Genomic DNA, 22,658 nt, shown 5'->3' on the forward strand with positions numbered 1-22,658 from the left:
CGCTCAGCTCATCTCTGTATCTCCAGCACATGAAGGTTTCCTGGACCACCAGACACATCAACAGATGCCTCCATTCAAGTCTGATAGTCTGCAGGTCAAAAGCTCTGTGTGTATTTGTGTTCAGTTCATAGAAGAGTCAGGACAGAGTCTCTGCTTCATACTGTCAGTACATTTAAGAAAACACTTGCAGATTTAGACCGTGTGATCCTGCAGTCCCACTCCTGGGCATATATCCAGACAAAACTCTAATCCAAAAAGATACATTCAGCACTATTCACAACAGCCAAGACAAGGAAGCAAACTAAGTGTCCATTGATAGACAGGTGAATGGATAGAAGATGTGGTACATATATACAATGGAATACTACTCAGCCATAAAAAAGAATGCAATACTGCCATTTGCAGCAACACGGATGGACCTAGAGATTATCATACTAGGCAAAGTAAGTCAGAAAGAGAAAGACAAGTATCGTATGATATTATTTATATGTGGAATCTAAAAAATGATACAATGTATTTACAAAACAGAAATAGGCCCACAGACACAGAAAACAAACTTATGGTTACCAAAGAGGATAGTGAGTGGGCAGCGGAGATAAATTAGGGGTTTGGGATTAACATATACACACTACTATATACACGATAGGTACACAACAAGGACCTGGTGTGCAGCACAGGGAATTATACTCAATATCCTGTAATAACCTATAACGGAAAATAATCTGAAAAAGAATATACATGTCCACATATGTGTATAACTGAATCACTTTGCTATATACACGAAAGCAACACAACACTGTAAATCAACTATACTTCAATTTTAACAATGTTTTAAAAAACTACTTATTTTTTAAAAGAAAACTCAGCACTCGATCTTACAGAGAGCTGCTACTCTGCCCACCTAACAGCCTTAGAATGGGAAGATGACCAAGGGTCCACGACAGCCCCTCACGTGCTGCAGGGCAATGTCCCCCTCGAGGGGCAGTCCTGGGTTTCCAGGTTGATTTTTAAATTTCCTCCCCCCACTTTCCAAAAGGATATTGAGGTACTTCATGCAGAAAACAGATGAAAGTCTAGTAAGTTAGACGTGGAAAATTGGGAACAAGTAAATAAAGGAACAAATATATTTGTCGTAATATAGTTGCCGTGGCTAATCCTAAAATCCAGGCTTCTGCAGCCAAACAAAGGAGCCCGGCCTGTGGAGCAGTTTCCGTTCTCAGCAATGCAGCCCAGGCCTCAAATGGGGCAAGGATTCGTCCAGTGCTCAGTTCTGAGATCCACGAGCCGTACATAAGGGACAACGGACACCGTAAAACCCTTGACAGGTATCTGAACACCAACCTTTGTTAAGTCAATGCCCTCTGTTTTCTTCTAGGGCTTTCCGTTTTCTAGAACAAATGTGCTTGCTGTACCTGCTATATGCTCTTGTCACACTGACTTCATAGGAGAATCTCAGCAATAGATCTAACCTTCCTAAAATAACACATCTTTACACTACAGTTTATGCCATGTTTGTGATCATTCTGTTAAAGGCTCCGAAGTATTAAATATCATCATCAAAACCCATTAATTTTCCAGTGATCCATTTCCAGAAGAGAAAAGGGAATGCAGACAATATCGGAACAAACACGCTCACATTTTAGACCAATTTTAAACTTATAATGAAAAGAAAATTACATCCCTACCTCTAAGGAGCCAAAGTCAAAACCCCACCACCACGAAATGAGGACAGAACACAAGCAGGTAGCGATAAACCCGCACTACAGGTTCAGCAGACAGATTCAATTACCTGTGTGCTCAGAGGCTTCCAAAACCAGGAAAGTATGGGATTTCAAGCTTGTACTCTTCACACTAAATAAGTCATCATTCAAAATTCGGTGCCCACACTATACATGAAAACACTGGGGAAGGCAGAAAAGAATAACTCTGCGGGACTAGAACCCTGTGCGTTCATGCAGGCGTTTTCCTAAATAAGTCATCATTCAAACTTCGGTGCCCACGTCATATATGAAAACACTGGAGAGGGCAGAAAAGAATAACTCGGTGGGACTAGAACCCTGTGCGTTCATGCGGGCGTTTTCCCTTCCGGGATTGTCTGCCCCCTTCTCTGAATCACACTTCACGACCTGCACCTTTTTGCTGAGCTCCACGTGTGGATCACTCCCCAGCCTACAAACCATCATCCTATGCACGTGACTCATTCATACACAATTTGTGTCATGACGTAAGTCCACGTGTCTGTCCCCACCAGATGGAGCGCACCCCAAGGGCAGGATCACGTCTATCATTTTTGTGTTCTCAGTGATTCTCATTCATTCATCCAACAAACACTTAACACTAAACGGAATCCTTAGAGAAAATCGAAAATAAATAAAATGATCATTGAGCTCAAGAAGCTACCAAAATAACAACAGAATCAATTCAGGAAAACCTTGACACCAAAAGCCAGACAACAAGAGAAAGAGGTATTCTAAGCTAGTCTCACTTATAAAGAGACGTGCAAAAATCCCTAACAACATTTAGCAAAACTTATTCAGAAAAGTATTTTTTTTAGTAGTGAGGCTTTTTAGGTGCAGGCCGGCTGGGTGAGGATTGTGGCCATGAACTCGGTGTGAAGAGGGTCAGGTCAGCTGTGTTATTCCCTGCAGGGACTCTGAGCTCCTTCAGGGCAAGTGCAGACAGAGCGAGGGGCTGGGCTCCAAGACCAGGCTTTCACCAGGCAAATGCAAGGTGGCCCCTAGGGGTAAGGAAGCAAAAGCTCCTTGCAGGAAGGTGATAAATGGTGGGTAAGACATCTGGGCTGCAACTGGAGGAAAGCAAACCCAAAGGCTGTTTGCCAGATATTGGAAAATAACAGAGAGTGCCTGGAGAGCCTGGAGGCCGGCGAGTTCTGAAGGACGGGCCTAGAAGGCCGGGAAGGACATGGCACGCATTCAACAGCTTTGTTGAATGAACGTTCTCGCAGTAGAGCCGCTAAAGTACTGACTCTATAAGCTGGTCTGGGATGTTTTCATCATGTAAACAGGTGATGAGGGCCCTTCGGAGCCGCCAAGGTCTGGTTTCTACCTGTCTTGCTCGGCCTGTGCTCTGTGCTGCAATGTCAGACTGTGCGTGCAGATGAACACAAGCACACCCCTCTGTACCTTCCTCCAGTTGCCACGTCTGCCTGACATCTCCTCCCAGCTCCTGCCAGGCCTTTTGCTCCTACCACTGCCAGGAGACCTGTGTGTCTTTTCATCCCCACACTCACTGTGCTGCATCACTAACACCTGGGTGTGCCTCCCAGCCCTGGAGACTCTGAGCTCCAGGGATACACCTGATGCCTTGTTCGGCCCATTCACAGGAGTCAGCCTGTGCTGAGAAGCTCGTACTACAATGGCGGGCCCGGCCTGTCGTGTGTCCTTTTTTTTTTAATTAATTTTTATTGGAGTATGGTTGCTTTACAATGTTGTGTTAGCCTCCACTGCACAGCAAAATGAATCAGCCATACAAAAGACACCAGGGTCGACCACGGCTGTCATCGGCCCTTTTTAACAAGGACTCACTTTTTTCTTTCTTCGCGAATACTTCTCAATGTCTGAGTACTTTCTGAAAAAAAAAAAAAGCCCAGCCAAAAACATCTGAACAAAAATGTCGACTGCTGCGTCAGCCTCAGGAGGCACCGACCACGAGGAAGGCGCTTTCTGTCCCCAGAGGACACAAGCCCACATCAACAGCGGCTCCCAGGCTCAGGAGAAAGGGCCCCAAGGAAGTCTGTTCACTTTACTTCCCTGAAATCTTTTTTTTTTTTTTTAGTATTTTAAAACTTTATTTAAATGATGCAGGGAAGGGGCTAAGAGAGGTAGGTGAGACACTGGCCTTGGGTGCAAAATTTAAGGGGACACCAAACAAGCCGGTCATCAAGATAAACACGACTTGAATGCAGCCCTTGAAAAATCAAAATGCAAAAAGTAATGCACGATGAACAAAATATAAAAATTTTAAATGGAAGCAGGATGAGTGTTATCGATCTTTCCTTTGGCCTCAGGCTGCAGTGTAGCTAACACATGCTTTTGCATTATAAAAACATTTCTCACAGATCAAACCTACAATAAGGTTTAAAAAGTGCGTTTCTTAAGAAAAGGAGAGGTAATCCGGTGTGTGTGACTGTGGTGTGCAAACGGCAAAGACTGTGACAATGGGAAGACGTTCAAGTGTAGGTGCTGGAAGGCAGGTCTGGGGCCAGTAGGTGGGGGGGGAGGTGAAGTGGACCCCAGATGGCCCTTGAACACACCCCCGATGCCTGGGAAGCCATGCTTGTGCCATGAGCGTCTGCCCCTTTGGCCAGACTGGACTGATACCCAAGGGCTCCCAACTGTAGCCTCCTGGGTCCTGGCTCTTCCCTGAAACCCTTGAAAATCCAATGGCTCCTCACTTACGGGGGGCGGGAGGCAGGCGGGCGTCTGACCTAAGGCCATGCGTTTATAGGCACCTCTGCCCCAAAGCTTCTATATGATCTTGGGGCGGCGAGGAGGGGAACCCTAACATTTTTAAGTTTTTGACGGTGGATTAATCACGTTTGCAAACACAGTTTCATCACACAGCCCTCACGATGACATGCAGAACAAGCGTTACTGCTCCCCCTGGGCTGGTGAAGAACCCGGGCTCCAAACATGAGGGTTTACTTAATGCCCCACAGCTGATCAGCAGAAGGACTGAGACCAAAATCCGATCCAAAACCCAGTCCATCCTCTTTCTACCCCACCGCAGAGCTCTCGTCCTCCTTCTGTGCCTGACAGCCATGCAGACCCACGTGCTGGTTCCGATTCTTCACCGACTCCAACCTCTGCCGTGCACGTTTGGAAAGGTCTCCCCAACGTGGGTCTCCAGCAGACCAGCACCCGCTTGGTCTACTTCCCGTGTGGTGACTGGACCTCAGTCTCTTATAGACTCTGCTCACCCCCAGCCCAACCTCTTTGGCGAGGGAGAAAGCTATTTAAGCAACCAGCAGATTCAGGTCAGGGTTCAACACATGAACAGAAGATGGGAAGAAACAAAACACACTGAAAGGCAGAGGAACTCGTGCAGGGAGCAGCAGACACAGAGTAGAGAGAACCGTTCAACTCAGTCCGACAGCCCCACCATATCTCCACCCGCCATGCTGTCAGGACCGTCAGCAACGGACTAAGGTGTCGACAAAGTCAGGAAATATCCACGCTGACCAGGCGCGCGGGCAGGACCCTAACCTAAGCATCTGCCTGCATATCACACTGCTGGGGGGTCACCATCTGTCAACAGGGCGAAGGGAGCCTTAAAGTAGAAAACCTAAGAGCACAGGAGCCAAAACAGGCATAAGGGCCCCCAGACACGGCTCCCCCGGTGGCGTCTCAAGTCTCCCAAACGCACCCAGAGCTCCTGCAGGGCACCTCGGGGTGGGGTGAAGGCCTACCACCTGCGAGGCTGAGGCCACCTGCCTGCCCCACAGCGAGATGAAAACTGACACCTCGTTCTCAGCACAGTGACCATAAGAGCACGACAGAGAAGCCCGACGGGGAGGGCTCCTGCAAGCCCTCAAATAGTCCCAACATTAGTGCGGGTCAAACGCACCCCCGGGGGCTACGCTGCCACGGGGCCGAAATCCCCCAGACTGGCTGTCTCAGCAAGACCTGGAGACGGGGAGCAGTGCTCGGTGCCCGCCTTATAAACCGTACCGAAGGGAGACGCAAGGGGGAAGAGATATGGGAACATATGTATGTGTGTAACTGATTCACTTTGTTATAAAGCAGAAACTAACACGCCATTGTAAAGCAATTCTACTCCAATAGAGATGTTAAAAAATAAATAAATAAAATTTAAAAATTAAAAAAAATAAAACAGAAAACAAAACAAAACCAAAAAACCGTACCGACCGTCGTGTGAAGGAACACTCGGGCTCGTGTGTACACGCCCCCGAGTGCCCGACACCCCGGCGCTGGAGAAGTGGGGATGGCCAGGTCCCGTGCAGCTCAAGGCCTGGGCCCTGGCAGAGCGCATCTGCTGACCACCGGCCTATCCTCCCGTGCCCCACGCCCGCCTTCCCGGCTGACCCAGAGGCAATAAGCCCAACCACAGTCCTCATCCCAGGGCCTTCGTTTGGGACCAAAACTGAGGAGCTGGATCAGTGTGAACCGCAGGCCTTCAGTCCGGCAGGTCAGCCTTCCTCCCGACCCTCCGCCAAGCCTGGTCCGGCCCTGACCCCTGGCGTCAGGCACTCGGGAGCGCATCTGGAGCTGCGGCCCCGAGAGCCCCAGACTCACAGATAGGCGTCCGTGTCTGGCCAGCACATCAGGAAAGTGAGGAAGGGATCTGGACTCTACAGACCTACAGATATTTGGAGTTGGGAATACTGAGGTTTTTCATACAAATACGCCCTGAAAAGCAGGGTGGGTGAGACACGGAAAACCAAGGAGGTGTCAAGTGTAAGTCTGCCCTGGGAATGGAACCAGACCGCCTCATCTCGTGACCTCAAGGACCGGGAACCATGAGAAGGGTGCTCTGCACATACAGAGCCTGCTCTGCCCTGTGAGCATCAGGGCAGGACACAGGATGCAACTCTGAGCGCAAACGCTGGGCTCGTCTACCTCAGGGGAAAACCCCAGGCGTCCCCCAGGCCTGAGCCTACAGGACAGCACTGTGCCTTCACTACTGGCGCTCGGCTGCCCCATCCTAGATGCAAGCCGGAGACTGCGGGGACAGTCGTCACATTATCTCAGGGGACGGGACAAGAGTCCCCACCGTCTCATCTTCCTCCCAGCCATTCCTTCACATCCACAGATGCACACACCGGGGCGTGCCCTGTTACGCAGGTCCAGGATCTACTACAAAAATCACTGCTTTGTTCACCAGGAGAGACTGCCAGCCTGCACACACTGTTTTAGATAAGGAAAAGCAAGTCGAATTAAGAAAACGAAACTGTGCCACATGGAGCGTGGCGACCATGACCGCGGCCTGGGGCCAGCTCCATCCTGTACGCTTGGACTCTTGACCTCTGAGACCCCAGGAGCCCCGGAGAAAGACTCAGTACGGGATCTCACTGTCCTTGTGGCTCTATCCAACAGCAGTGGTTCCTCCATGCCAAAGATTTTGAAAATTCAAAACTGCCTCATAGGGACTACCCTGGCGGCCCAGTGGTTAAGACTCCGCGCTTCCAATGCAGGGGGCACGGGTTCGATCCCTGGTCGGGGAACGAAGATCCCACATGCCGCGTGGCGTAGCCAAGAAAGTATTAAAAAAAAATGCATCATATATAAAACGATAATATCAAGTTTCACTACAGAAAAATAGCAGGTACCTAAACTGACCGTACTTGGGAGAGGAGCTGGGGGGAAAGGCAAATTTTACTAAGCAGGAAGGGAAGAAATGAACTGTGTTCACTGTTAGACTTCTCTGGGGACCTTTGGGGACTTCCAATAAGGGAAATACTGGAAGGCCTCCAGTCCTGCCGCAACGTAAAAATGGCTGTCTTGCAAATCCTTTGTGGTGTCCGGAAGATGCCCATTCATTGTAAATAATCTGTGAGTAAAGAAAGAAAAAATGAGCTGGAGACTTAAGAGCCATGACATCAGGCTGGGGGCACCCGGTACACAATGCGACGGGTATGCGCACCACAGGAGAGCTGATGCGCTGAGAGCAAACGTAACCAAAACGGGCTAACGGAGCCCTGCGGGAGCGGCTCTGCCAGGGTTAGGCTCGCTTTCCATTTTTAGATTTTTTAATTAAAGTGTATCTTTAATTATCTACAAGTATTCAGAGGGCCCTGAGAACATTTAAGCTGTTGGTTGGTATTCAATTAATTTTAACTAATAACAGTTAAAATGAATACAAATTGGCTTATATTGTTATAACAATACTTGGAAAACAACCCGGCATTTATTAGCAAATAATATGCCTTTTTGTAAGCACTAAAAGACTAATATTTGTCTACGTTTTATTCTGCACTCTTTTTGGCATGTATTAATTCATAATTCATTTATTTAAGAAAATGTTCAATTCATTCAATGCTGAGCATCTGTTAGGCACCATCCAATGAGGTAGGCCTTGTGTAAAACATATGAAATAAGAAGGCCACTGCTTTCCCAAAGTCAAGCAGTGTATAAAAGCCTACAGAGGCAAGTATGACCAGAGAAGGGCAAAACGTCGGTGTTCTAAGAGGAGAAAGAGTAAAGGCAACTGTAGGCGTCACTAAGGTGAAATGTACAAGGGTAGGTAGGAGTTCCTCATGTGAAGATGGGATGAAGCCTTTGGGGCAGCAGAAGGGGCCTCTGCAAAAAGCCAGAACACAGGGGGTTGACTCACCGAAGGGTGAAATGCACCCTTGGGTGAAATGGAACGTGAACGTTGAATCCCAGAGCCTGGAATTCTAGGGGGAGGAGCTTATCATCAATTTAGTCAGAGTGAGTGGGGATTTGCATGGAAGTGTGGGGTAAGCACAGTGTTTTAGCAACAGGCGGCTGGCCATCGTGGGTGGGATGTGATGGAGGCAAAGCACCTCACCTGGGGGAGGAGATGCAGAGCTTCTCGCAGAGCGTACGACATGTTCACGAATGACAGCAGTGAGCACAGGAAGGGAGAGGAGAGAAGGATGCAGGGCACCTGGAACAGGTGGGACCCACAGGACTCAGACTTCCCTCCCCTGAGCACTTCCCAACCTCAGCGAGCAGGGAACCACCAGATGGCCGGCTCACGCACAGCGCCGGGCCCCTGCCCTGGAGTTTGTGATTCAGTGAGTCTAACATGAGGCCTGAGCATCTGTTTCTACCAAGGGCAGCTCCTGGACCTGCTGCCTCGGGTCACCCTGTAGGACCAAGATGAAGAACTTCCAGACAGGGGGCAACTGTGAGACGCCCCAGGGAGTGGAACACAGGGCTTCCAGGTGAGAAGCAGGGCTTGGAACTTCCTTCCTCTCCTGTTGTCACCTTGGGACAGTCGGTGCCCCTCCCTGGAGGGCACACAGCTGGTACGAGTGTCCCCAGGAGCAAGCCAGGGGGCTGCAGACGCCCTCGGCAGTGAGGGGCCCAGGGAGGCGGCAGGACTGACTGGCTGCGGCCGCGAGGACAGCCTCCCCCCAGAGCTCAGGTGCTGGAGGCTGGACCGCAAGGCGCTGGGGGTGGGGCCTTGGGAGACTCCACCGGAAGCAGAAGTGCTGGGACACACGGACCAGGCACGTAACACAAACGTGGAAAACGTTACAAAAGAAATAAGGGAAATATGAAATAAAGAAAGAAGCACAAATTCTTGTTTGGAAGATAAAATAGAGGCACTCTCCCAGGAAGCAGCAGGGAATGATAATAGAACATATAGAAGTTAAGAAATAAAATGAGCAGAAGTACCATCAGCCAGACAATAAGAATCCCCAAAATAAGTTCAATTAGGAGCAGAAAGGAAGAAATACGGGCAGAAATAATGAAGATTCGTGTCACAGAACGAAAGAGGGAAGACCGCCAACTGGAAGAGTCCACAGACGGTGAAAAAGCAGACAGAAGAGTTCACCAACACTGCCCAACCTGTGCCCAACAAACGCGGATTGCATCAAGCATTGAGGGTGGAAACGGTCGTATCTCAGAGCCTCAGAACTTGGCAGGGACCACTCACCACCCTTCTGTTCCAGCAGGTAGAGAGCTCTGCCAGGTGCACAGAGCCCAGGGCTGCGGGACGTGGGAAATTCAGCCTCTTTCCTCTTCAGTTCCTCCCCGTGCTAACGACTCTTCTTTCCGGAACCGCGTCTGGCCGGCCTCACGGCCAGGCATCGCCCATAACACTGCATTTCCCAACCAGGGCTGGACCAGGGTGAGGCGAGAGAAGCACCCGGGGTGCAGATCTGGGGGGTGCCCGCTTTCAGGGGTGCACCAGCATCTCCTCCCAAGCCCAGCACACCCCGACCTCTACTCGTCTGCCGTCCTCAAGGCGAACCTCTTCTGGGCTATTCCTAGACTGCGCTGCACACCTGGGTGTGCTCCTCTCCTACACACTCTGCCCTCCACTGTGATTCTTTTTGATTCTGCCTTCTCTGCGGGGCCACAAGCTCAACAGGGGTGAGTGGACCAGGCTGGGCCTCCCGCGTACAGCGTGGTGCCCACCGTGCAATCAGCACACAACACACGTCTGCGAAAAGCACATTTTTCTAACACCGAGATCAGCAATAATCTCTCACACAGAGACCCACACACAATCTTAACGGTTTCTCTGGAATATATATATATATCCCAGAACGTTCAAAACTATCCAATAAATCAACCAATTTTAATACCACTGAGAACTTGGCTAAGTCTCTAACGGACACAAGAAAAAGGTACAGTAGAAACCTCCACTGAACCATATTAACATTATCTAAGGAATGATAAATACAGATAGATACAAACGACTTCTCAAACGTATGTTGACTATTAGCTGTCGGTTCCGTTCAAAGATAACATGTACGTTGATAATAAAAAAAAAAACCTGTAATGTGCCTATTACATCACCCTTTCAAGCTTACTATTGAATATTTGTACTTTCTAAGCATTTCCTTTATTTCCAAGCTCTGTACTTTTTCTAAACTCAGCCACAGAGAACTAATTTAAGCCCAGGGAAAAAAAGAAAGGAGCGTATTGATCTCGTGTCCTATTTTCCCTCTAGATATGCTACTTCCTTGCTTGCTTCTCCCTCACAAAGATTTTACCTCTTCCTTTCACCACTATGTGATACTTGTGATTTTAGACGTGATACTTATGATTAATCCCACTACTGTTTCTGGCTTCTTCCAAAAATATGCACAGGCCTATCTGCTCCAGACAACTGTCCCTATTTCTTTAAGGATGAAACACGAATACTTATAACTGCATCCTGAAGTCACCTGGGCACTTACAGGACTTTTTATTATGTGAACAGCGCTCTTCCTGGAACATTGGTATTCACTGTTATTCACCACCCTCACTAGGCTAGCGAGTATCCCATTGCTCTAAATGTCCCAACAGTTATGTCCTGTTCACTAGTAGACACAACAGTTGTCATTGTTGGTATCACAACTCTTGACTGTCAATAGATCTTCTATGTTTTAATTCACCCCCGAGAAAGAGTTAATGGACACAAAAGTGAAAAGGGACTGAATGTTTTTGCTCTTCCTCTCCAATGCCAGCCACCCGGAACCATACTGTCCATGAGGACGACGCTTCTAATGGTCCTTCCGCCTCACTCCACATCACCCGACTTCCCAGCTTTAAAGGTCTGTGTCCTCCTGCGCTTTCCCACCCACTCCCGTGGCGAGACCCGGGCCTTCTCATCACCCCGTGTGTTCCCAAGTCCAGGTCTTCTTCACCTCCCACTACAGCCTGTAGCCTCGCGGCCCTCCACTCCCTCCCTCCCACTACAGGCTGTAGCCTCGCGGCTCTCCACTCCCTCCCTCCCGCCCTCCTCCAACCGCCAGGCCGGGGTCTGAGACCACCGGGCCATCCCTAGAGTCACCTGCACACACCGAACCCCTCCTCTGCTGGTCCTTCCCACCCTCGGCCATGGACGAGTCTATCTTCCCCTCCCTAGTCCCAGGCTGCCGAGCGTCGGAGGAAACCACAGCCCTGCAGCGTGTCCCACTGCAAATTCGGGGTCCAGGCCAGTGGGGCCCCCAACACTGCTCGGCCAGTGCAGCACACCATCTCCTCCATCCAACGGTTCCATCCCCCCGTGACGGGCCCCGTCACCACTCGGACACCAGCTCCCCTGCGTGGCTCCCCGAATTCTCCCGCCCAAGAGGCCTCATTACATCACCTGAGCATCTAACTGAATGTTAATCACTGGCCACCCGGCAGGGGCACGGGGGACCCGGGGGATTGGGGCGACCACATCTCAGCCTTGTTAGCTGTATTCACCACGCCGAGGGTGAGGCAGATGCTCGCTAAACTTTTTTGAATGAATGAATGAAACTGTTAAAAATAAGTATGGCCCAAAGACTGCAGAACTATTGTCTGCCTGAAGAATTAAAATCAGAGTTCACGAGAAATCATTTCAGACCTTGCTGGACGGGCAGGAAATTCTCACTGAAAGGCACAGAACGAGTCCCTCCTTCCGGGTCCCCAGAGCTGGGCCAGAGCCTTACTTTCTAACGCCTCCCAGAGGAAAGACTTTCTCTCCGATCATGGCCAGCACGCAGTTTCACTCCGTCAGGCTGAATTTGGGTATAATAATCTTTACAGGTGGAATAAATAATCTTCCATTTGTGAAAACACTGCAGGAACCAGAGGAAAAGCCTCCATTAGGGCCTCACACCTTGGGGGAAAACGCTGGGAATTCACGAAAGATACCCAATTACAGAAGCATGGAGACCACACGGAGCCCTGAGCAGCCCCTGGTGGCCCACACGCCACCGCATGGAGGACAGTCCCCAAGCCCCATAGTGCTCAGAACCAGGGAGGGGCCGGAAACGCTGGCGACACGGCCTCATGGGATAGAAGACACCCCGATGAACAGGACTAAACTCTACTCTTTAAAAAATAGGCCTCCGTGACAACGGGGAACATGGAAGAAAACTGTGTCCATTTGGAAAACAAACGGGGAAATTTGGCGTTAAAAATGCAGCTGCTGTCCCCTCCGTGGCGCCAAGAGAGTGTCCCGGAGGAAATAACGTGCAATCCTCTGGAAAGATAATAGAAACCACTGGTTTCACTCTCACAGTTTAAGGCAGCTTCCCTGTGGTCCTGGTGGGTTTGTTTTCTTATTTCTATGGGCTGGGGCTGGGAACACGGCTGGGGTCCGCACAAAACCCAGTGCAAAGCTACTAGTTCCCTGGTGTTACAGTCAAAGCCACTTAGCAACAGTTTCAAACTCTTATTAAAATATTGTAAAACATGAGGCTATTTCTTTAAGTCTGAAAGTTACGGAGAGCATTTAACAATACAGGAGCTCAACTTCACGGGGCTGACTTTCAATCTGTTACTTTGTTATTTATGATTACTGTTGTTGTTTTTCCTTAAATGTAAATAATTTAAAACTGGAGAAATACATCTCTTGTTTCAGAGTAAATATAAATTTTAAGTTAACACGTTTGTGCACAACAAAAAGGATCAGCTAAGGCTCTGTGGAAAGAGGCTTGCCATCACCCCAGAGGCCACCTTTTTCCGTACTTAAAGCCTCTGCCCCAAAACAAACCTCGAAAGGGGCATTCTGCGCAAGTCGTAGCAAAGCTCATCTGTGATGTTACCGCTACCCTGAAGATTTGCTGCAAGGTTTCCACCCATCCGTGTTCCTAAATGGTGCACGCCAAAAGTCTCTCCAAACACAGACGGCTAATAATACAAGAAATAAATGTTGAGACAAGTCCATGTTCTGTTTTTGTCTACATTTTTAAGATATTTAACACAGATTCTCACGCTGAGTGCGGGGAAATAAGCACGCTGTTATGGACTGAACTGTGTCCCCCACAGGTTCTGGCAGCCCTCGCAGGCTGATACACACACACATATACACTGTTGATGTGGGTAAAAGTGAGCACGATCTTCCTGAAGGGCGACTTGGGGACATAGACATGGAGACGCGTGGGACCAGGAATCACTGACACAGTCTGTCCACTCCCTGAAATCCAACCCACGGAAATGTGGGCACGTATACGTGAACCTGTAGAAACGTCTCTCGCAGGGTCACAGGCAAACCTCAGAGACATCGCGGGTTTGGCCCCTGACCACAGCAACAAAGCGAGTCACACGAAGTTTTTGGTTTCTCAGTGCATAGAGAAGTTACGTTTATACGATACTGTAGTCTATAAAAACAATGTACATACGTTAATTTAGAATACTTTATTGCTAAAAAAGATGTTTACTATCATCTGACAACAGAGGGTGGCCACAAACCTTCAATTTGTAAAAGAAAAAAAGCATTATCTGCGAAACACAAGAAAGCAGAGCGCGATAAAACAAAGTAGAAAGTTTGCCTGTATTTACAAAAACTAAAATATAAAAACAACCTAAATGTCCAAGTGCAGAGGAATGGTGAAACAAAGCACAGGATACAATAATAACTAATGCAGCCATTTAAAATTGTTTATGCAGAATTTGTATTTAGGGGGAAAATGATCAAATACAATTAATGCTGTAAGAAAACAACACCAGCAAATACAGAGAGAACTAAAAGTAAGTGGCCCTCAAAGTTAACAGGGGCCGTCTCTGAGGAGAAGGATAACGAGCGATTTTGATTTTATTCTTAACACATTTCCAGATGTCCACTTTTTTATACGAAGCATGTAAATACGGAGAAAAGGATTTTTTAAATTGTTAACGATCAAGAAAGAAATGTTAACAATAAAGAAATTAGGAAATTTCAAGTTTAGAGGGAGTAATGGACTTAACACATCCCCAGTTTTCCGGTTGAGCTGGAGAATGAACTAGACCCTTCTCGCTCTGCCAGGTTTTAGGTCTGTGCTGTTTGAGCATCAGACAGCCCGTCTTCCACCTGACGATCCAGGTAGACGGATGACCAACCCCAAGAAATACACCCAAAGACTGTTTCCCTAGAAAGTCTGTGACAGAGAGGTAATGGACAGGCACAGCCCCTGGACACACAGTGAAAGCCCATCATTGTTAATTACGTACAGACCGCTTTTGTAATACTAGGTAGCCATTTTTAAAAGCACAACGTATCTATATGTGCTAATAAGAAGCCATATTAAATTCTGTGAAAGAAAAAGGAAGATACACAGCAACGCTTGCAGCATACACACGCCTCTAAATGCTTGAACATGCGAAGCCTGTCTTACAAGGACACTCCAGAAACTTTTAACAGTCGCCTCTGGGGATATAAAGTGGGCAGAAGATTTACTTTAATGTATACCTTTTAAAACGATATATTTACCATGGGTGTAAGTTACTCTGGCCATAAAAAATAGTTAATTTTTAAAAATTACTTTGAAATAAGAGAGGTTAAAGGCATAAAACAGCTTTGCCAATACATCTCCCGATGTGCTTATTAATTTTTAATAGGTAATATTTAAAATATTTTAAGTGAGACATACTTTAAATTTTTTAAATAGGAAATGTTTTGAATTTTTCAAAGTAGGAAACAGCACTTGGATCTAGGAATGGATTTTGCCAGGTGACGTGGTGATGGTGGTGGTAGTGGCAGTGGACGCCACTTACCGTAGCACACAGCTTAGTTAATGACAGACCAGGACACAGACCTGAGCCTCCGCCTCCAGGCTGGTGGCTTCTCCTGAACGTGGACTCGACCAGCTGAATTCTGAGGACACGCAGACAGTCAGGGGGAAGAGCTTCTCTCTCCACCATCCAGCTGCTACAGAACTCACTCAGCAGCCCCCCACTCCCTCTACCCCAGCTCCCGGCTTACCGGGAAGGGTCAAAACACCTGTCACCTCGAACATCAAAAACTCTGAAAGCCATCGTAACTATTTTCCGTTTGTTTTCAAGTTACAAGGTCTCCAAGCAAACATGATCAGGCCTTCCCTTGGGAGAAAAGGCCTTGCATTTGGACGGGTATTTGGGTCCATCTAGTGGAGTTTCTAGCACACCATATAAAGAATAGAGCACATGCCTTAAGAATAACTGGTTTATAACAGAAAAAAAAAAGTCTGTCAAAATAAGTGAGAACCATGGACAGTGTGGGTCAGGCTCCCCCCAAAAATGTATGTCTAGTGATATGTGTCTTTGCCAGAAAGGACCCATAAGCCAATAATGTTCCCTGGGATTTCTATCCATTCTTCAGAAAGAGGTGTCCTTCATAAAATTTAGAAATACTGTGTCTCTCATCATTTCAGAACCGCTCTCAGACGTACAAAAGGCACAGTGGAGATCTCAGGTGTGTTGAGTGGCTCCCTTGCAGAGGCCTAAGGAAAAGTATTTTAAAGAAACGATGGTTGGGTTCTGGAAGGTAAGTGAAAGGGACAGCTTAGCTAATAAGCAGGTCACGCTTGCTCCATCCTTGGGCTTCCCAGCCGGGGGCTCCGCTGTGTCTGGCAGGGGGTTCCCAGCCTCCTGGGCCCCAGCCCTTTGCTGGTCAGCAGAGGCGTGAAGGATGACTCGTCGGAGTGTGGGCTCTCTGCTACCCAAGGCTGGGACTGGCCTGCTGCTGCCGCCCCTCAGACATAGAGCCAGGACCCTGGAAACTCACCGAAATTCCTTCCGCTGAGAACAGAACCGGGTGAGAGGGAAGGTGCCCCCTGGAACTTCAAGTCAGGGATTTTCATCCCTATAATATCAAAGCGGCACAATATATGCAGGATTGGGAGGAAATGGCTGCCATCTGGAGAATTCCTGCCCCTTAACGAGCACTGGGCGGGGTTTCCTGGGACTTTGCAGGTGCACGTCACCACGCTGTTTACAAATGAGGATGCCAATTCAGAGAGAGGAAGCGTGTGCAGGTCACAAAGCCGACAGGTGAAAAGCGGGATTTGAACCAACGTTTGACCTGAGTCAAGTGTGTTCTCTTTCTACAGCCCCAAGCATAACGCGGGCCGGCCCACAGAGGGGTCCCGATTAACCGGGACTGAGTCCCCCGGCACCTCTACACCTGCCCCACCAGCCGCTTCCCGGGGCGGCCAGCCCTCAGGCAACCTTGACCAGGGCGCGTTGAGCATCAGACAGCCCGTCTCCCCCGCCAAGGGGCTTTGGTGGGAACGTAACTTCTACATTTCCTTTCACCAGCCAGCAGCTGCAAGGGCTAGGTTACCAAACATAAACAAAAAGCCAAGACTAAGCCGTGCACTTCCACCCCACGTGAACTGGCAGCCGCGGCGGGGCAACGGCATTGCTTCTCCAAAATCAAGGTTCACGAGACAAGAACGTGCAGCTGAACCATACAGAAGGCTCCCGGGGGGGAAGGGTGAGCGTCAGAGAAGGGCGGGGACGAGCAGAAGCGGGGCGAAGGCGGCGCAACGTCTTTAAGGAGCTCCACCCCCCGCACCCCACTGTACTCACCTGATTTGTCGGGATAAACGATGGGATGTTTGCCACCTGGGAGGCACGTCTATGTCACAATGAACCACCGGCTTGATCTGAAAAAAAAGAAAAAAGAAGCCTCAGAATGCAGTTCAAGCTAAAAAACGCTTGTTAAATACCAACAGTAGGCACAGCATTCGACCCCAAACCTAAGGTAAAGGTGGGGCAGCCTCGCTAAGAGACCGCAGGGCAGGACCCGGGAGGGGCCCGGGCAGCGCTGGGCTCCGTGCCGGGCGGTGGCCAGGAGTCCAGCCGGGGCGATGCGGGCGGCTGCGCTGAGGGGCCGTGCGGTCCAGGGGGTGGCAGGGTCCCCGCTGAAGGTGCCCAGCAAGGGGCTGTGCGGTTCCCGCTGAGGATGCTCCCACAGCAGCTCACTCCACCGCCTGGGTGAGCTCCGCTGGGGCCCCGAGACGGGACAGGGGCTTCTAGTTCAGGCCATGGGGTTCAAGCCAGGATGTCCTGGCAGGTGAGAACGCCTTCCCAGCGTGTCCTGACCCTTCTCTTCTCTTTTCTGTGAATCCAACCTGAGGGGCTGAGCCGGCTCTGGGGCCCCATTCAACCTCGGCCTCACGCCCACCAGGGCCCAGACACCCAGGCAGGCAAGAGTCCCCGAGACCTGCCCCCCGCCAGCCCCGGGCCCCCTCCTCTCGTCAGGGCTGGCCTGCCTCCTGGCCCCTGGCCCGGAAGGGAGGGCCCCGCGGCAGAGGGTTTCCACCCAGGCCTCCCACCCGCCCGTCTCCCTGCACCTCCCTGACCCGCCAGGCCGCCCGGTCACATACAGACAGGCCAGCCAACCTCTAATGTTGGCGCAGTGCCACTGAATTATCCCAAGTTGAGTAAAAGTCACCTACAGCCGTTCCTTTCCCGAGAATAACACCCAAGCAGCATCCTCCAGGTTCCCCACGGGAGCAGGGGCAAGCTGCGCAGCCCACCATCAGCGCAGGCAGACGTGGGCAGCTCACGCTTTCCCAGCGCTGTGTTTTGTTTTTTGCGGTACGCGGGCCTCTCACTGTTGTGGCCTCTCCCGTTGTGGAGCACAGGCTCCGGACCCGCAGGCCCAGCGGCCATGGCTCACGGGCCCAGCTGCTCCGTGGCATGTGGGATCTTCCCAGACCGGGGCACGAACCCGCGTCCCCTGCATCGGCAGGCGGACTCTCAACCACTGCGCCACCAGGGAAGCCCCCAGCGCTGTGTTTTAAATGAGGAGCTGGGAGTGGTGTTATCTTGTCTTCTGAAGAGGAGGACGCCGGAGAGAGGGGAAGACGGAGGTGCTCTGGAGAAGCCTGCCCCGGCATCTCGCTGTAAGCATGGAGTGCCTCAGTCACGGAGGGAGCAGAACAAATCTGGGGGGCAGCCTGGGAGAGGAGAAACCACAGCCTCTGGGATCGGACAGACCAGGGTTCAAACTCCAGCCCAACCCCTTACTACCTGTGTGACTTCGGAGAACCATTTCACCTTTGAGCTACAATTTATTAATTTGGGAATGGGGATGATATACCTTGCAGGGTTTTTATGAGATAACATTTTATAAAAGGCACAATGCCATACCTATTATCACATACGATAAATACACAGTCTAGTAAATATGAGAGTCTCCCAACACACACAGACACGCAGAATCTGGGCCGGGGGGGAGGGGAGGGAGAGAGAGACCGTTTCGGCATCTCAGTTGGATTACAGCCCAAAGACAATTGCTGATTTTACCCACGGCCAACTGCTCGTCCCCAGACGCCCCATCTCAGAACACGGCACTACCCTAGACCCACTTGTTCAACTACCAAGCCTGGGAGACACCGGTGGGTCCTCTCTTCCCTGACACCCACAACTAAGCCATCAGCCCATCTCTCAGTTCTACCTCAAAACTGCACCCTGGGCCACCCTGTTCCTGCCACCCCGCTGGCCAAGCCTCCCCATCCCTCCCCGGACTCATCTCCCCACCCCCATAGGCCTTACTTCACAGCAAGCGGAGGAGCCTCTGTAAACACAAACCAGGACGCCATCACCGTCTGACTTAAAGCCCCAGTGGTGGAAAGACCCACACTTCCAGAAGGTCCCCACTCCTCAGCTAGCCCACGCGGCCACGTGGCTCGCACCGCTGCCTCTGTGCCCTCGTCCCTCCCACAGCACCTCCCATGCCTGCCTTCTTCCAGCTCTTTAAGCACCGAGCTTGTTCCCACAAGCACAAGACCTGGACCCTGGAATGTTCTCCCAGATCTTTGCATGGTTTGCTCCCTCTTGCATTAAGAAGTCAACGTGGATGCCAGCTCCTCAGAGAGGACTTCCCTGATGATCACGCACCTTGATGTATGTTCACCACAGCACTCGACATTGCCTAATATTTGTGTGTTTATTTACTTGCTTATTATTGATTCCTCCTTGTAGAGTGTAAGCCTCCTGAAAGCAGGGACCTTGTTTGTCATGTTCAACAAAGTACTCCCATTGCCTGAAAAATGGGCGGCCCATGGTAGGAGTTTGATAAGTATTTCATGAATATGAATGAAGAATGAACAAATGAATGACAAGTGAGAAACAGCTCTGATACTCTGGAAAGAATCCCAGGAAAAGTGAGTCCACTGAGGATGGTGGCAATGCACACCTACATCCATTGTTACCCTACTGTCATACTATATATAAAATTATATATACTTGCGTACCAATAGTGACAAAATCAATGCCATGAATATCAACGACGACCGTGAATTTGCAGACCTAGTTTGAAAACAAAACAACAGAAATTATCCTCTGCAAAATTCTATTAAGGCACAGCCACCCTAAGAAGCAGCTTTCTTGACGGCATAAATTTATGGAAACAATGAACTAACTGCTTTCCTACATGTTAATGATTCATTAACCCTGATATCACCTGCCTAATTAAATGACCCCAGCAATTAAATGCATATATGCTTCTGGGCTTTTCCCCCTGCACTCCACATAATAATCTCCGAAGAAGTATCAAGCAAATGTGCTTTGCTGTTACTGTCTGATGGTGATGACAGTTTCAAGACTCGTGTCATTCACCTGCCCTGAGAGGCAGGACGTAACGGGCTTTAGAGCTCTTTAACAAGGGTCCAGGGTAATTGAACGAAATCTGCCTCAGTGACGGAAGACACTCAAGGCTGCCAAAGGTGTGTGTCCCCAAGTAGACCTACGGTTTACTGGATGCCTGCTGTGTGTCAGGCACTGCACTCAGACCTTTATAAGCACTCACACCCAATCCTCAAAATCACCAGGCACAATATCCAGGTAACAAAGAATCAGAGACGTTATGTCATCTTCCCAAGAACACACAGCTATCAAGCGTCCTGGCCAGGCTAAGCCATCAAAAAATAGTGTATGATAGTTTTTAGCAAAACGGAGGTTTGAACCTACAGCAGTACACCATCTAGGAGCCTACTTTGAGTCATCCACGATTCCAGGACTGGCTCCGTCACTTTCTCCCTGTGTGACCTTGGTCAAGTTGTCTCGCTTCCCTAAACCTGTTTCTCCGTACATGCAACGCAGATCCAAGTGGTGTATATGTAGTAAGTCAGACAGAGAAAGACAAATATCACATGATGTTACTTATCTGTGGAATCTCAAAAAGAAATATACAAATGAATCTATACACAGCACAGAAACAGACTCACAGACATAGAAAACAAACTACGGTTACCAAAGGGGAAAGCAGGGGGAGGATAAATTAGGAGTTTGGGATTAACAGGTACAAACTACCATACATAGAACAGAGAAGCAACAAGGATTTACTGTATAATACAGGGAACAATATTCAATATCTTGTAATAACTTATAATGGAAAACAATCTGAAGAAAATATGTATAACTGAATCACTTTTCTGTACACCTGAAACTAACACAGTATTGTAAATCAACTCTACTTCAATAAAAAATACAGATATAACATAAAATTTGGCTAAAGGGAAAAGGTAAAAAAAAACAAACAAAAAAGTAGTGCCTATGCTATAGGTTTGCTCGTGATATGAGTAACACAAAGTAAGAGACCTCGCTCTCCAGTGCTCAGCAAGGTGCCTGCAGTGAGTTAAGAGCTCAGCTGACAGCAGTGGTCGTTATTCGTGCCATTGCTCCTTCTGCCCCATCATCCTTCTCCAACAGCCCTCCGTGAACATCCTCACGGCCTTTTCCACGCGAAACATCAAATAAAAAAGGCCCATAGCTGATTTATGTGCCCCGTGTAGAATGGATGTCAGCTCCCCGCTGACGACAGATTTATAGGTTGGAACTGATGCTCTGAATGACTCCAAATTTGCTGACCCCCCAGAGGAACCATCCCACAGCAACAGACAGCCACGCGACTTATGGAGCCTACTGGCCATCCCAGGAAGTCCCTACTCGGAAGCAGGGTCACAAATAAAACCAACCCAAGGAGAGGAGAGTACCTGCCCCAAATTCTGCCCGGCTGCAGACTCCCGGAAGGCGCTTGGTCATCGTTCCGTTCATTTATGTAAGCCCTGTTTGCGGAGGACACCCCTCCATGGGAGGAACTGTGCTAAGTGTTAGAGACGCGAAGGTGAGTGAGACCGTCATCACACCTGGCCTCGGAGGGCTGCGAGGCATGGGACACAGACCACTGGGCGAGTGATCCGTAAACAAGGAGACAAGCACATGCAGCTCTGTGATGAGGGCTCTCTGGTGGCCAGCACGGGGCGCACTCCATCCTCACAGCGACACAAAGCAGGCTTCCTGGTGGAAGCGGCCTATAGTTGAGACCTGATTTATAAGCAGGAGTCGGTCCGTTGAGAATGGGAAGAAATGCTAAATGAGGCAGGAGAAACAGCATACACAAAATCCTGTTAGAGGACTTTGGATACATCCTCGTGGATACAAGGTCTTTGGGAAATGGAAAAGTCTAGACTAGACACTGGACACAGAGGGAGGAGTGGTGAGAGGCGGGGCTGAAGAAGAAAGCCAGGGCCAGATCAAGGAGGGCCTTCACATCCGCTGTTCGCGGTGTAGACTCCATCCCCTTGGAGAAAAGAGGCAGGCCTTGAAGTGTTTGAACCAGGGAACTGATGAGATCCAACTGGAAAGGGATGGGCTGGATATGCAGGAAGTCCAGGTGGAAGGCACACGACTCTTTCTAGGAGCAGCTCTGGGTGTCCTCAGCAAGAATGGGGGCCCATAACTGAATGGGCTTGAGAGAAGGCACAGGAGGGACAGGGCGGGAGCGGGGCTGGGAGAAGTAAAAGCTAAGACGATTATCTAGGTTTCTGGTTTTAGGAGTTGAGTATACACCTCCATTCTCTGAAAAAAGGAACACAAAATAACAACTGGGTTTGCGGGGAGAGGCCAGTGAGTTCAAACGTGGACATGCTGAATCTGAGGTATCCTTGGGACATCCAAGTGACAGTGCCCTGTAGACAGAGATGTGGATCCTGCGCTAGAGAGAGGCCTGGGTGCCCTGGGCGCAGGGATGATGGTGGAGGATGAGGCAGGTACACTGCCCGAATGAGAAGAGGGAAGGAACCGGGGTAACACCTGGAGGGAAGTGGGGACTCCAAGGACAGACAATGACACTAACACCGCAAGAAAAAGTTAGGAGAAACAACCGGAGGGAATAAGAAGAGGGCAGGGTTTCAGATGACAAGGAGAGAAATCACTCCAAGAATGAGAAAAAGGACCAGTTCCCACCCCCCAGCGCAAGCTGTAAACAAAAAGGCCCAAATGTCCGTCAGATGTGGAATAGATAAATAAAATGTGGTCTATTCATACAAT

General features: G+C 49.4%; 1 protein-coding gene across 1 annotated transcript in view; it reads right to left on the reverse strand.

Annotated features, from left to right (window-relative positions):
• DCDC2C (doublecortin domain containing 2C) overlaps nucleotides 1-22,658 on the reverse strand; it is a 69,697-nt gene that overhangs the window by 29,007 nt on the left and 18,032 nt on the right. Inside the window, 4 exon segments of the mRNA XM_060168984.1 lie at nucleotides 3,542-3,588; nucleotides 7,393-7,530; nucleotides 12,086-12,214; nucleotides 16,908-16,984. Coding sequence (XP_060024967.1) covers nucleotides 3,542-3,588; nucleotides 7,393-7,530; nucleotides 12,086-12,214; nucleotides 16,908-16,984 — 391 coding nt within the window.

Source organism: Lagenorhynchus albirostris, chromosome 13, assembly GCF_949774975.1.
Source record: "Lagenorhynchus albirostris chromosome 13, mLagAlb1.1, whole genome shotgun sequence".
Taxonomy (NCBI): Eukaryota; Metazoa; Chordata; class Mammalia; order Artiodactyla; family Delphinidae; genus Lagenorhynchus; species Lagenorhynchus albirostris.